Here is a 14036-nt window from a genome sequence, read left to right on the forward strand (position 1 = left end):
TCCTAGTGGTCTGATATCCAAAAGTAAGGGTGCTTCCAGCAGGAGACACAAGAATGACTACATGAAGATAACTCTTGGACACTTTGGTCTCTTCCTTGTCTCCACAAGGGTTAGAGAAGCTTCTTGAGATAGAGGTGGATTCCATTCTTGGACATCAGCACAATTCTTGGAGTGGGAACAGGGACCCTGAAGCAGTGACTGTACTGGATCTATCCTGATTACCAAGGGGGAAATTGCCAGTTTCCTTACGTAAGAAAAAATATGCTGGAAATGGAGGAAATACATAGGCATCTCAGAGAACTACCTTGCCCTGTCATGAGAGTAAGTGGGAAAATGCCACAGCCCAATTCAGGCAAGACTAGTAATGGCTCAGATCCTTTAAGAGTGAAGGTCTGGGTCATGGCACCAGGCAAAAAACACAACCGGTTGAGGTGCTTTCACAGGGCAAAGAAAAGAACTGAATGGGTAGTGGAAGAAGGCTGTTATAAATGCGAAGGATGGCCATGTCCTAGGTTACAGAAATAAAGAGGGTAATTATTTCTAGCATTTTCCTGCTTTGTTATGAATATGATTATGCATGTGTGCACATGGGTTTCAGAATTTTTCTTTCTTGTCTTATATCCTGCACAGAAACCAGACATGTGGTACAAATAGTCAACCTTGTGTCATGGCATGTAGGTCACAGGATTTCAGGGAGAAGAGAGAATACCCTCCAATGACTGCTTCCTGGTTAGGGAAAAGGATCAACACACATTCTATCATATGAAGGTTAGTTGGTAGATGTGTGATTTTATTATATTTAGTTTTCAGATTAAGTATGGTTTAATAAAATGTGTGAATGATAAGAGGACAAATGGTGGACTGTGATGACCAGCTTTATGTATCAACTTGGATTGGCGGGAGTCCCCTTTATTCAATTAAACAAAAGTCTAGATGTTGCACTAAAAATTTTTTTTTGTTTTTTGCACTAAAAATTTCATGGGTACTATTAGCATTTGTAATCAATATGCATTTAAGAACAGCATATTCCTTGATAAATGGGGAGGCCTAATTCCCTCAGTGGATAGTCTTAAGAGCAGACTTTTAAAAGGTAGAAAACGCAAGAGAAGAGATTCTCCCTTAGAGGTTCTGTAACACCTTCATTGTGCCAGGGAGACCCATTTCCTATTTCGGATCTCCTAAGCTACGGGATCATCAACTTGTGCTCTTTTAAGGAACCAAGCCTGTGTAATGCAGTTAAGCAACAAGGAACACACAACCAGGCAGAAAGAGATAGCAATGGGGAGAGGGCAGACAGCCTGGGGGGACAGGCAGCTGATCATGACTTACATGGATAGTCAGAGCTACAGCTGGGTAGGAGAAAGGTAACAGGTAAATAGGTAGGAATCTTAGGAAAGGGTAAGATGGAGAAGGTCAGACTTCTGATGTACAAGGGGAGGAAAGCAGGAGGCTGGCAGTGGGCAGAGTGAAAGTGGGAAGTGGGCAGAAGACAGCAGACAGGAGAGACTGACAGGAAGACATGATGGCAGGCAGGAGGCCTTGGGGCTCATCCTTGTCCCCACAAGGGTTAGAGGAGCTTCCTGAGATGCAGGTGGATTCCATTCTTGGACATCAGCACAATTCTTGGAGTGGGAACAGGGACCCTGAAAGGATCTGGTGCCAGCTCAAAGTGGAGCAGGGTCAGGGCCACTGCCACCTTCATCTCGTTCATGGCAAACTGCTTCCCGATGCAGTTCCTGGGTCAGGGAGGGAAAAGGAAATGAGAAGTGACATCAACCCCCCAGCCAGGAACAGCACTTTCAGGGCCCTCCTGCATGGGCCCAGCCCAGTTCCCTTCCTTCAGGACACACACACATCTCTACGCCTGCCCCACCTTGCTTGTTTCACACTCTCCCCTTGACCTTTGACAAAGCCTACACTCTTCCAGGATTAGCTCTTACTCCTATCTGTGCTCTCAGTAGGCCTGAAATCCCGTTACAAGAAGGTCAGCACCTTGAGCCTCAGGGCCAAGTCAAGGGATCAGTAAAACAGTTAACTATTAAGTTGTTCACTCTGCACATGCCATTTCTGGTTTCACAATGCAGAGCAGGACAGGGCACCATAGGGGGTGGGCTGGGCCATCCTTCAGGCCCTAACCATCTGGGGCGCACAGGGATTCAGCTCCTCAGAGGAAGGACAAGACAGAGTTGGGTAAGGAAGTCAGTGTGGCACAGAGAATATTCTGCAGGGGCAGAGCCTTAGTGACTCTCAACCTGCTGCACCATCTGCCTCCCAGGTTGGATCGAGACTCCTGCCTCCCCCTCAGCCACTCAGTCAACCAGCTGCTGTAGCCTACCAATTCTACTGCAGAAATGTCGCTGCTTGCCATCCCTCTACCTCCTCACCCAGACTTTTCTGTTTCCTGCCTCCACTTCCTCTCCTGAAGCCCCAGCCAGGCTCAGAGCCTCCCATGCCCTCCATCACAGGTACAACATGTCCACATGCCTCAGCTGACATCAAAGTCCTCTCTCGGTTGTTGGCTCACTCACTTTTCACCTGTTCAACTCCTCCTCTTCCCAGTTCAGCTCCAGCTGAGGAAATGCCAGAGAATGCCCTCTCTACACCTCTGACTGTTACATTGTCATGGCTAAGGGCAATGCCAGCCTGCCCTCACCCCGATCTCTGCCCACTGTGTCTCTTTATTCCAGGACCTTGACATCACCCTAACACTTAACTCAAGGACACATCACTTTCCAGAGTCAGACAGTGCCAGGAACTTGGTGCTTCCTATAGTGGGGTCAGTTAGGAAGTGAGTGAGTGAAAGAAAAGAAAGAAAAGGAAGGAAGGAAGGAGGAAGGAAGGAAGGAAGGAAGGAAGGAAGGAAGGAAGGAAGGAAGGAAGGTGTCACTTTTGAGTGGAGGCATTTATTTCTTGACGGTGAAATCTTGGAGTCAAGGGCCGTATGCCATGTCTTAACAGAGGACTTGGCACACAGAGACAGACTTAATAGGCAGTCTTAAAACTGAATGATGTCTATTGAACTGAAAAAAATCCCACCCTGAATGGAATAAAATATGAGTAACCATTACTTCTGAGCTAGGACCTGAGCTATCTACCCCTCTCTTGTCTCTACTGGCAGCCAAATGACTTGCACCAATGTATAGGAGGAAGGACTCAATCCCAGGTAGAAACAAATCCTGGAGGCAGTATCTGGAAGCACAGTTTGCTTAAAGATGTTGTGTGAAATTGGGTTCACTCTGTATGTGAAGGATTGACAGATTCCTGTATTTGGAAAATAACATTTTTCTAGGAATTGCTTACAAAGTTTCCTGCAGTTACTGTTTATAGGACACTCTCAGCAGCACTGGAGGATTTCACGGCAGCCATGCTGGAATATAGTCATCCCAATGAACAGCCACCTTATGTGTGCTTTACATTTTACATACCAGGTAATGTTCAAATGCCATGTATTGTGTATTTATACAACAAACTGGATTTTCTCCCCAAAGCAATTTAAGGTCCTCATTTTTATGTATTTGCCCATTTGGATGACTGGACCCTAAGGGTAATATTAAGGTATATAGAGCCCAGATCATACGTAGTGTTTGGACACCTGGGAAAATTGTCAAGTGTACATGACCAGTACCATAGAGTCAATAATTCATTTGGTTGGTGAAAATAATAACACAGATAAGTCAAGTTCTTTATGAAGCCCCTAAGAGACTGTAGGAAACTTTCCTGTGTATGGCTGAAATATTTGAGGCATGCAGGAAGCTGAGTACGGAAACCCATGGAATGTAGTCAATGGTGCAGTGGGGAGGCAGAATGGGGAGTTGAGTAGAAAAGGCTGGATTGACATTGTGTGTAATGAAAACTTTTGAGTGCATCCTGTCTTTGACTTTGACAACACTTGAAAATTACATGTGAGATAATCTAATTCTGTAAAGTCATACTCACAAAATGAAGAACTCACAAGAATACCCTGAGCTATGGAACACCCACTGATACTGAATTGTGGATGGAGATTGTGTAAGAGCAATGGGTCAAAGTCTCCATGGCATTCAGTGATTACCAACTTTCTTTGCATAGAGACACATACCTCTTTCCCAGCACTCCAACATGCCAGGACATATCTACAGAAACCCACATAAATGTAGCAAGTCACAAACATCAAGTATGTACCCCCCAAATAGCCCCTGCCTCCTCCCATTCTGGTACAAGTGCCTTACCTCGAACCTCCTGAGAAGGGCAGGAAAGCATGGCTGTGTCGAGAGGAGCCCGGTGCAAACCGGGAAGGGTCAAACACCTGCAGAGGGATCACCAGGGCCAGGACAGGTGTGATCAAGCCCTTCCTTCCAATCATCCAAGGGACAGCACACCCAGAGGTGGGCCAGGAAGAGGGTTTGACCTGGAGAGGTCATCCCACCTCCTCCTCCCAAGGTCATCATACCTCTGGGTTTGGCCACACCTTTGGGTTGTGGTGAAGGGCATAAAAGGAGAGCGTCACTAAGAATCCTGTGGGGGCAGAATAGAGAAGGCTGGACATACATGCTTGTGGGGCCCAGCTGCACCCACACACAGCTTGGCAGCCACAATGAGAGCTATTTCTCATCACTGTGAATGGAATGATACTGTTGCAGGAGAGATGGGGCAGACATGGCACAACAGGTGTGAATGTGTGCACAGATTAGAAGATTAACCATGACCAGGCTGAGACGCAGGAAGGAACTGGAGGTTTACTTTTTGGAGCAACTCAAGGGACAACTAACATTTATCAACTACCATCCATGACCTCTTGGAAATATCCATGAACACCTACTTCCTCACAATAACCCTCCAATGAGGGTTCCCATCCTCAATCGTTCCCATGAGGCACCTAATTCTCAGGGAGGCTGAGCAACTTGCCTCTGACCACCCAGCTAGGATGTGGCAGGGCTAGGATTCAGAGCAGAGAGGAGACAAACAGTGGCCTCCGGCCATGGCAGGGATCTCAGATCTGGTCATCAGCTGCTCTCTGCCATCATCCTGAGGGCTCCCTGGAGACTGGACCATCTGAGCCATGATGGTGAATTCTCCGATCTTTCTCATTGGCCTAGACCCTATAAGGAAAAACCTCCTATCCCCCTGCTCTGTCTGATGGTCTCTCAGGCACTCACATCTCAAAGAATGAGAATATTAGGGCAAAACCCAAAGCCACATTTAAGGGCTGTGATGTATTTATTTCTTGGATTAAACTCTGTGGGACTCATACCATATACCTCATCTGAACAACAAAGGAAGTATTCATTTTCTTGAGGGAGAAATGACTATGAAAGACATGCACCAACTGTCCAGAACACGTGGATTTGACTTCCCATGCATTCTTGCTAAGTGTTCATTGAGGGAGAATGGGGAAGTTCACACCTTTGGGTAAGGAGCGTCCGTCAGGGAAGGTGATGGGCTTGCTGAGCTCTCTGCTAACACATAGAACTGGTGGATAGAGTCTCAGTGCCTCCTTGATGCACATGGTGGTGTAGGGCATCTGGTCCAAGTGGTCCCTAAAAGAAAGCTATCCTGAAGGGTGGGCAAGGCCCTGGCAGCCAGGGAATTCTCTACTTCAGAGGAAGGGCCTCCCATCTCATGAGCACTCACCAGGTAATGGAGGCACCACCCCCCAGGAGGCTCTGGATCTCTTCCCGACATTTCTGCTGATGCTCTGGGTGTGTGGCCAAAGCATAGAGGATCCAGGAGATGCCACTGGCTGTGGTGTCATGGCCCTCAAACATGAAGGTGTCCACTTCCGCACGGAGGTCCTTATCAGAAAAGCTGCTCCCATTCTCCATCTGGGAAGACACGAAGAGAGGCCAGGGTTTGAGTTTGCCCCCCTCCTCTACACTTGTAGGTAAAACCTCAGGCCTTCCCTGCCACACTCACTTGGGCAAAGAGGAGGATATCCAGGAAGTCCAAGTGCCTCTTGCTCCTGACCTTCTCCAGGTTTCCCTCCTCCTGCAGCTGAGCCTTCCTCAGCTTGATCACTCGGTCTGTCCAGAACAGTGTTCCCAGGCAGAGCTGAATGCTCTGGGTGCCGAGACACAGACACTCACAGTAGCCCCAGTCAGGGTGCCAGGTGGATCAGGAGGAGTGTGGGAGTGGGTATGGTTGTTGGGGTGGGAGCTCTAGCACCAGGTGCTTGCAGGTCATCATTCTCCTCAACAGCACAGCCCAAGAGGCTCTAATTGAATGCTGCTGGCAGGGACTGTCATTCAGCCTTCACCCATGTGGTAACAGATGTAGTTTCTTGCCTAGCACCTGGCACCCTAACATCTGCAGCAGGGGAGTACTTGGGTGAGTGTTTTTCAGAGTCTGGAGGGACAGCCAGGGGCAGGACTCAGCTGAGGGTTAGGGACAGTCCCTTTGGGATGTGCCTGATGAAGGAGGGGAGCTTCCCAGAGGGCATATACAACCTGTGTGTTGATGGGCAAGCTGGCAGGCCCGTTGGTTCCAGCGACCTTCAGTGGTCAGCTTATAGATGATGTCTTTCCAGTAGAAAACATTGCTCATCCGGGAATACACCAGGTTGTTCAGGTCCCAAATGGCTTGAAGGTAGGACTGTGAGTACCTGAAAGGGAGGATGCAGAATGGATTGGATGGAGGGAAGCATCTGACCTGCAGTGTGGTGGGCCTGTGGGTGGAGTATTCCTCAATCAATGGGACAGGAGACCCTAAGTGTTTGTCATGTCATTCTTACATCTTTGAGACCCTCAGCCCTTTATGAGGGACTTTGGTGTCCAGGTTTCTTCCTGTGACAGAGAGCAGGGTCTGTGCTTAAGGAAGGCTTGGCGCAGGCTGAATCTGACTGTGGCCAGGGGCTCTCGGCAGAATGTGACTTTTTTGGCTGGTAAACATCCAAGCTGTGTTAACTGCCTTTCAGATAGTCAATCCCAGTTGGTAAGAAATAGGACCTCACAACTAAGGATTTTACTGACCTATCTGACTGTTGGTTGCCCTGGTAGCTGAAGGCACACTTCATAAGAGTGTCCAAAGTCATCAAGGAAATGTGTCCAAAGATCTCCAGAGATGAGTTCTGGCTGCGGAGTTCCTCCCATTTGTCCTGTGGTAGAGGGACACATATATCTTTCTCTACTCCTCCAGAAGGCCCATGCTGACAAGGTTAGACTCCCTATCTGCCTCTCCACATATTCTGATAAGATGCCCTCACTTTCTAAAGCAGTTGCATTTCATCAGTTTAGGACCATATAGCCAATTTAGGGAGCAAGAGTCAAGGCAAAGGAAAGATCAAGGGGGTAAGACTGGGGTTTCTAAAGAAGGGATATCAGGGACTTCAGTTCCTCTCACTCAACAAATGTCAGCTGAGTACAGTGAGTGAGAAATATAGTCAGGCTCAGAGGTGATGTTATGGCAAGACCCAGCCCTGGAGGGTAGAGACTTGGTCTCCATTTCACTGCACGGAATGGCTAAAATCCATCAGAGGCTTTCAGCCCTAGCCCAGAGCCCATCTGAGTGACGTCATGGCACGTCCACCATGCCACTGAAGCTGCTACTGTTCAGGCCAGCCAGGGGCAGTTTGTCCTGTTGTCTAGGGGCATTGGCTACTCTTCCCGTCCAAGTCAAAGACCTAGAACAGGGACAAGAAGAGACACTTTATCCACCATGACTGTCTCTCCTGTGGGCAGTGAGCAAAGGGTGGATGTAAACAGGTGCCCAGATACTTTTTTGTTCCATCCATCCCCAGGGGGCCCTGTCTCATAGTATGATATAAGTTGTGATTCTGGAGGGCATGTCTAATGGATGTCTGAGGGACACAGCTGTCTGAGAGTGGACTTTGTGAACTGTGCTGTGGGTGTGAGTGTGCAGGTGAGCAGCGGTTGAACTTACCAGCATCACTTGGACAGAGTCGGCCATGAGCCCCACATAGGGCTTCAGGATGTCATAGTGGAAGGCTGGGGTCAGCATTCTCCGGTGCTGGAACCACGTCTTTCCATTCAACAGGAGCAAACCATACCCTGGGTGTGTGTGTGGGGAAGGAACCTCTCAAGAGTTGTCAGGGACAACTGGGGAGGAGCCCAGGGTGTCAGAAGAAGGGCATCTTGGGCAAGGCAGGAAAGGACAGTGCATTTCAGGAAGGGGGCCTCCCAAATCCTGGTGCACAGCTGTGAGATCGAGGTTGAAACAGAGCAGCACTGGGTTAATGGAGGACTTCAATGAAAAGTTAGTCTGAGATCATTATGGAGGACTGAGAAGTGATGTGGGAGAAACTGAGCTGCAGGAGGGCTTCCCTACCATTAGGAAGGGGTGAGGTTTTTATCTGAAGGAGAGAGAGGAAGCTCAATTCAGATTGAGTGGAGTGACTGTGGTGCTGGTCACCTCGTATTTGTCTGGGTCAAATGGATATTTGTTGGCAACCTAAGCAGAAGATGAACCGTAGTTCTTGTTAAATATACTTACCTATCCAGGGAGCCATGAATCTGTAGGAACTATTGGACTTTGGGTCTGAAAGTAAGAAAGGCATTACAGGAAACTGGAGGTGACCAACGAAGACAGGCTGCCCCCAGGAGTTAACTGTGGTCTAGACCATTGTCCCCCATTCCTTCCTGATGATTGTCAGTTGGCAGTTTGTGTCAACCCACGTCCCACTTGCCTTCCAACCAGGACTCTCTGTCTTTCCTGATAGTTACTATAGGCTCGGGAAAGCCAACTGAGTGTCCCACCACAGAACCCTAGGGAGTAGGAATTTGAATCAGTAAGAAATATAGCTTCTGTCCTCAGTACTCGTGAGAAGACAGTAGCTTGTCCAGTGGGGTTTTTGTTTGTTTGTTTTCTTACTTTTTTGGTTTTGTTTTTGTTTTATGATTTTTTTTTTTTTGTGGTGGCACAGTCATTCCACGTGCCAGCACCGGCAACAGATCAGGGTTCCATGCAAGCCATCATCAATAGGAAATTGTCTTGAGTTCTGGGACTGCACCATTGTGGTGAAGAAAGAAATAAAGAAGGAAAGAATAAAAGGGGAAAAGAATAAAAAGTGGAAAGGAGGGAAGGAAGGAAGGAAGGATGAAGGAGTAGAGAGGGAAGGAAGGAGGGAGGGAGTGAAGGAAGGAAGGAGAGAAAGAAAGAAAGGAAGGAAGGAAGGAAGGAAGAAATAGAGGAGGATGTGGGGTGTGACTCAGACTTGTATCTCAGTGCGCGCATGGAGAGTGCAAATGGCTGTGGTTCTGCTGACTGCCTAGGCTCCCCACCCCTCACAGGAGCCACCACCCAGATGCTCACTAGCCATCAGGGAGATTCAAATTAAAACCACAGTGAGGTACCACCTTACACCAGTTAGAATGGCCAAAATTAGCAAGACAGGAAATAACATATGTTGGAGAGGATGTGGAGAAAGAGGAACCCTCTTATGCTGTTGGTGGGAATGCAAGTTGGTGCAGCCAATTTGGAGAACAGTGTGAAGATTCCTTAAGAAATTAAAAATAGAGCTTCCCTATGACCCTGAAATTGCACTACTGGGTATTTACCCCAAAGATACAGATGTAGTGAAAAGAAGGACCGTCTGTACCCCAGTGTTCATAGCAGCAATGGCCACGGTTGTCAAACTGTGGAAAGAACCAAGATGCCCTTCAACAAATGAATGGATAAGGAAGATGTGATCCATATACACTATGGAATACCCAACTTTCATATCAACATGGACGAGACTGGAAGAGATTATGCTGAGTGAAATAAGTCAAGCAGAGAGAATCAACTATCATACGGTTTCACTTATTTGTGGAACATAAGAAATAACACAGAGGAAGGAAATGGGGAAATGGAGAGGAGAAGGGAGTTGAGGGAAATTGGAGGAGGAGATGAACCATGAGAGACTATGGACTCTGAAAAACAATCTGAGGGTTTTGAAGGGGGTGGGGGTGGGAGGTTGCGGGAGCCTGGTGGTGGGTATTATGGAGGGCACGTATGGCATGGAGCTCTGGGTGTGGTGCTTAAACAGTAAATTCTGTTACTGAAAAGAAATTAAATTAAGTTAAAAAAAGAAAGAAAGAAATAGAGGAGGAAAGAGAGGAAAGAAAGGAAGGAAGAAGAAAGATGGAGAGAGCGGGAGGGAGGGAGGGAGGAAGGAAAAAGAAAGCAAAAGAGGTAATTCCTTACATGTGTTTAAACTTTCAAATTGAGTAACTGTATTTGGGTTTCTTCTGGCTCTTGGGCTTGAGGAATGACAGGTAGAGGATCAGATATTTATGACTGAGCCAGCAGTCTTTCCTGAAATGTCACAGTACCCCAGGAATGTATCCAAGCGGGAAGAACCCCTCCAACAGACAAGTGGGTTTGCACTCACCAGATCGCCCCAGGATCACCTTCATGTAGTCTGGGTCATAGACAACCAGGCTAGCCTCACTCCCCCATAGCCAGCGAGGACTGGCACACGGATATTTCTCTGCCCTTTTCTGAAGCTCTTGTAGTTCCTGACCCTTTTGGAGCTGTAACCAAGGGAAAGACAAATCAATAAAACCTTGCTTCCTCTTTAGGTCCAGTGCTTAGAGAGGGGGTGGAGGGTAGGATGTTCACAGGAAGATAGCTCTGGATATCGGCAGTGATTAGGAGTTTGGAAATGTTTCTGATGAGCAAGGCTCTGATAGGGATTCCAGATTCATGGAACTTATTATGTTCTAGTGGGAGTAGAGGTGGGAAAGTCAATCAGGCCCTACACTGAGAAGTGTTGTCCAATGACTTAAGGAGGCTTCTCTATGCTCCCAGGTCATGTCCACCGCTGCAGCTGCCCTTCTCTTTGGATCTGGTGCAGGGACTGCATTGTGGGAGACTCTTACCATGAAGCTGTGTCACCTCATCCTCCAGGGTCCCTCAAACCTATTCAGTAGGACCCTCTGGGGATCCTGTTTAAGCACAGCTGCGTGCCTCCTTTCAGATTGCTTGCTCTCCAAGCCAGCTGGCTTCCAGAAACTCCTGCTCCTGGGTTGTGTCAGTAGTTCCTCTGGGGAGACCAAGGAGCTAGATGGTGTTCTGCCTGGCTCTTCCTCTCTCTGAGTCACTCTGACACCCACTGGTCTGTCAACTTTCCAGACAACTACTTGGGACAGCCATCTCTTTCTGAGCAGGTGTGGTCAGGACCAGCTGAGACTCTTATAGAGGAGATGGTTCCCCTAGTTTCAGTGGCAGTAACTGTGTAGACTGATACTCAGTGTCTACTGGCTTTTAGGCTGTGGCCACTCACACAGACAGTGAGTGGTCCATGACAGCTGTTTCACCTGCCTCCTCCTGGGAACTGGGGTCACAAAAAATGTCTCCAAGTGAGATACCATGACAGTGGGCAGAAAATAAAGGGTCGGCACAGGCGATCAATTGTCAGGTGCTGTGGGCTGTGCTGACCTGTGGTGGGAGGATCTGGGAAAGATGAGGCTGTTGGGTCGTGGATTCCCATACAGGAGTTCCCCTTTCATGGTTCCTGACTGATTTCAGCCCTATTTAGTGCAGCAGGTTTGGTATTCTATAAACATGCTTATCCTTTATAGGTATTACCATTATAGTTAATTTTTATAATTAGAGTATAACTGTGACCTTTGGCCTGTGCCAGCTGACATTCGAAGATTAGTATAACTCACAGAAGACTATAATAATCATCACTCCCAGTTTACAGATGAGGAAACAGAAGGATAGAGCAAGTATTTGAAGTATGTGGCAGAGCTAAGGTAGAATCCAGGTAGCTTAGCTCAGAGGCCAAATGCTTCCCTGTCTCACTTGTCAGTTGTCACCTGGCCTGAAAGACTAACTTTAACCTACTGCATATGGCAATCTAATTCTTGACTTAGCCAATAACAGAGGTACTGAATAAATGAAGTCTCAGATATGTAGGAGGAAGAAAAATCTGGCTGCAATATATTAGGCTAGCAGAAGCTGAGGGCTGATTGGGCACTGGGCGTAATAGGAGTTATGGAAGTAGAACTTGCGTGCTTACAGAGTCTCCACACCATCCATGTAATGAGAGTCAGTGGAGGAAATTTTAGTGGTTGCTTAGGTCAAATCCTAGCTCAGAAAGGTGACAACTGCATCAAGCAAAAGGTTGCAATTTCTCCAAATGGACAATCTGGAAGTCATCAGTGCAATAATCTGCATGAAGAAACTGGCCTATGACTGTCTCCCTGTGGCTGATGTGAAGTTTCTGTCTTTGGCTCCATTCAGCTGAAATTGCTTGGCCTCCTCAGCAACATCCCCGGGCTAGGCTTGTTCAATCCACACAACACAAGACAGCCCCTCCTCACATGCCCCCACTTACTGATTCCCTGCTGAAGGACCAGTACTGACAGAGCTGGAGAGTAAGTACCATCTCCATCTAGCTGCAAGCTGCTCCTTCCTCTGTCATTCCATAACCTGTCCAGGCATCTCTTGGGGTCAGCTCTGTGCTGGTAACTGGGTACTGGAAGGGGGTGACATTCTTAGCCCAAGGAGCCCACAGTACTGTGGTTGGGGAAGGAGAACTAGGAGGTAAATAGATTCTTTTAATGGTGCAACTCAATGTCAATACTCTTTATCTGCCCCATCCTGGAAAACTTCTCTCTCATGAGTGCCAGTAACTTGTCAGGGTTTTAACACTGAAATCACCAGTCTGGAACATCTCATAGTCTCAGGCAAACCAAGCTGGTTGGTTCCTTGCACTCGACATGACACCCCAGGGTCAGGTGAGCCTATTTTCCAGGGACCTGATGCCTGATTCCTGTCTATGGTCTCCATAAGCTGTGAACCCCTCTGCTGTCTGTGTTCCCAAGCAGCTCAGGGCTAGGCTTCGAGGATGGGATTGAGTGGCCAAGGCAGGGAAGGATCAGGAAGGGTGTTCTGAGAGAGGAGCTGGGGCTCCTCAGCTAGGAGGGGGAAGACTCAGGAAGGAACAGCCATCATCCTTAAGGTGCGGTGTAACCGTCTCTCAAAACAAAGTAGTGTGTAAAATATAACCCATGAGAAATTGAACTAGCCTGGCAAGCATGCTTAAATGTTACCTTAAGAAGAACATGCATTAGCAACAGGTCTCCGGGGGAGAGGATGATTTAGAAGCAGGGCAGCCAGGAATGCCTGCTCCCGCTTAGGGTGGAACACCGCCTGCTTTTTTTTGGATGTTACTCAGAGACAGCCTGCCATTAATTGGTTATCAAGATAATCCCCTTAAATATGCTTGTTCAATTATAAGTTCTATACTGCTTAACCATACATATCCTACTCTCCTTGCTTATATATAAGATTTGTAAAAATTTATAACTCATATTCTTTCTTATTTATCTACAAAGCCTATGGTTAATGTATAACCCTCTTCTGCTCCTTTGTTAGTTGTTACCTTGTTTCTAATAAATACGGGATTGAGGAGTTGTTTGGGATGACAGTCTTCTCTACTGTCAACCCCTGCTCCCTTTCTCTTGCAGCTGACTTATTTTTGCCAAATTCTCTGGTGCACACTCAGGACTGCATTACAGCCTGCAGACCTACTTAAGGAAAGAGGGTGAGACCAGCCTGAGGGCACCAGCAAAGGCTTCTTTCCAGAAGGGAGCTCCTGGGAGTGGAATGAGGAGCCAAAATCTGAGCAGAAAACTGAGTGTTTCCCCAAGGCACATGTGCTAGTCACACAAGAAGCCTAAGTGGCATGCATCTGCTGACCAGGATGATTCTGCAAAGCCCTGGACGCCCACACTTCCCACTCCTCTCCAGCCCCTCTTACCTCATGCATGTGCCCAAAGAGCCAGTGGGAAGGAGGGGACGGGAACTCCTGGACTGCTCTGAGCAGCCACTGCCTGTGCAGGTACAGCTGTGCTGCCTTGAGCAGCAGCAGAACCAGCCCTAGCGCGGAGGCCACTTGCAGGAGCCCAGAGACACCGCCCAGGAGTTTGATGACACTCAGCACAGAGACACTCATGGTGCAGCTGCTGCTGGATTGCTGACTCTCCCTGACTGTCCCTGACTGTTGCTGACCTTCCCTGAGCATCCTGGGCCAGACAGTCAGGGGAGGGTTGCCCTGCCCACCTGGAGGGAGGGTGAAGGTTGAGGGCAGGGCTTAGACTTCTAAAGCTCAT

The 14036-nt window shown here is 47.9% G+C and overlaps 1 protein-coding gene across 2 annotated transcripts; it reads right to left on the reverse strand.

The window, feature by feature from the left end:
- Positions 1-1437: 1437 nt before the first annotated feature.
- LOC101674954 (cytochrome P450 4A6) lies at positions 1438-13950 on the reverse strand. 2 transcript variants are annotated; one of them, XM_004740378.3, is made up of 12 exons: positions 13685-13950; positions 10304-10445; positions 8425-8469; positions 7855-7982; positions 6945-7069; positions 6423-6577; positions 5893-5999; positions 5611-5801; positions 5383-5516; positions 4430-4494; positions 4209-4285; positions 1438-1736 (listed from the first exon to the last, which is right to left on the reverse strand). In XM_004740378.3, the coding sequence occupies exons 1-12, from the start codon at positions 13946-13948 to the stop codon at positions 1568-1570; spliced, it is 1602 nt and encodes a 533-aa protein (XP_004740435.2). In that variant the 5' UTR covers positions 13949-13950; the 3' UTR covers positions 1438-1567. The 2 variants fall into 2 exon arrangements, 1 of the variants encoding a protein (XP_004740435.2); XR_001175996.2 differs by lacking the exon at positions 4430-4494 and having other exon boundaries at positions 1714-1736.
- Between the last annotated feature and the right edge of the window lie 86 nt (positions 13951-14036).

This window comes from Mustela putorius, unplaced genomic scaffold (assembly GCF_011764305.1).
Source record: "Mustela putorius furo isolate JIRA1106 unplaced genomic scaffold, ASM1176430v1.1 tig00003853_pilon_pilon_pilon, whole genome shotgun sequence".
Classification (NCBI taxonomy): domain Eukaryota; kingdom Metazoa; phylum Chordata; class Mammalia; order Carnivora; family Mustelidae; genus Mustela; species Mustela putorius.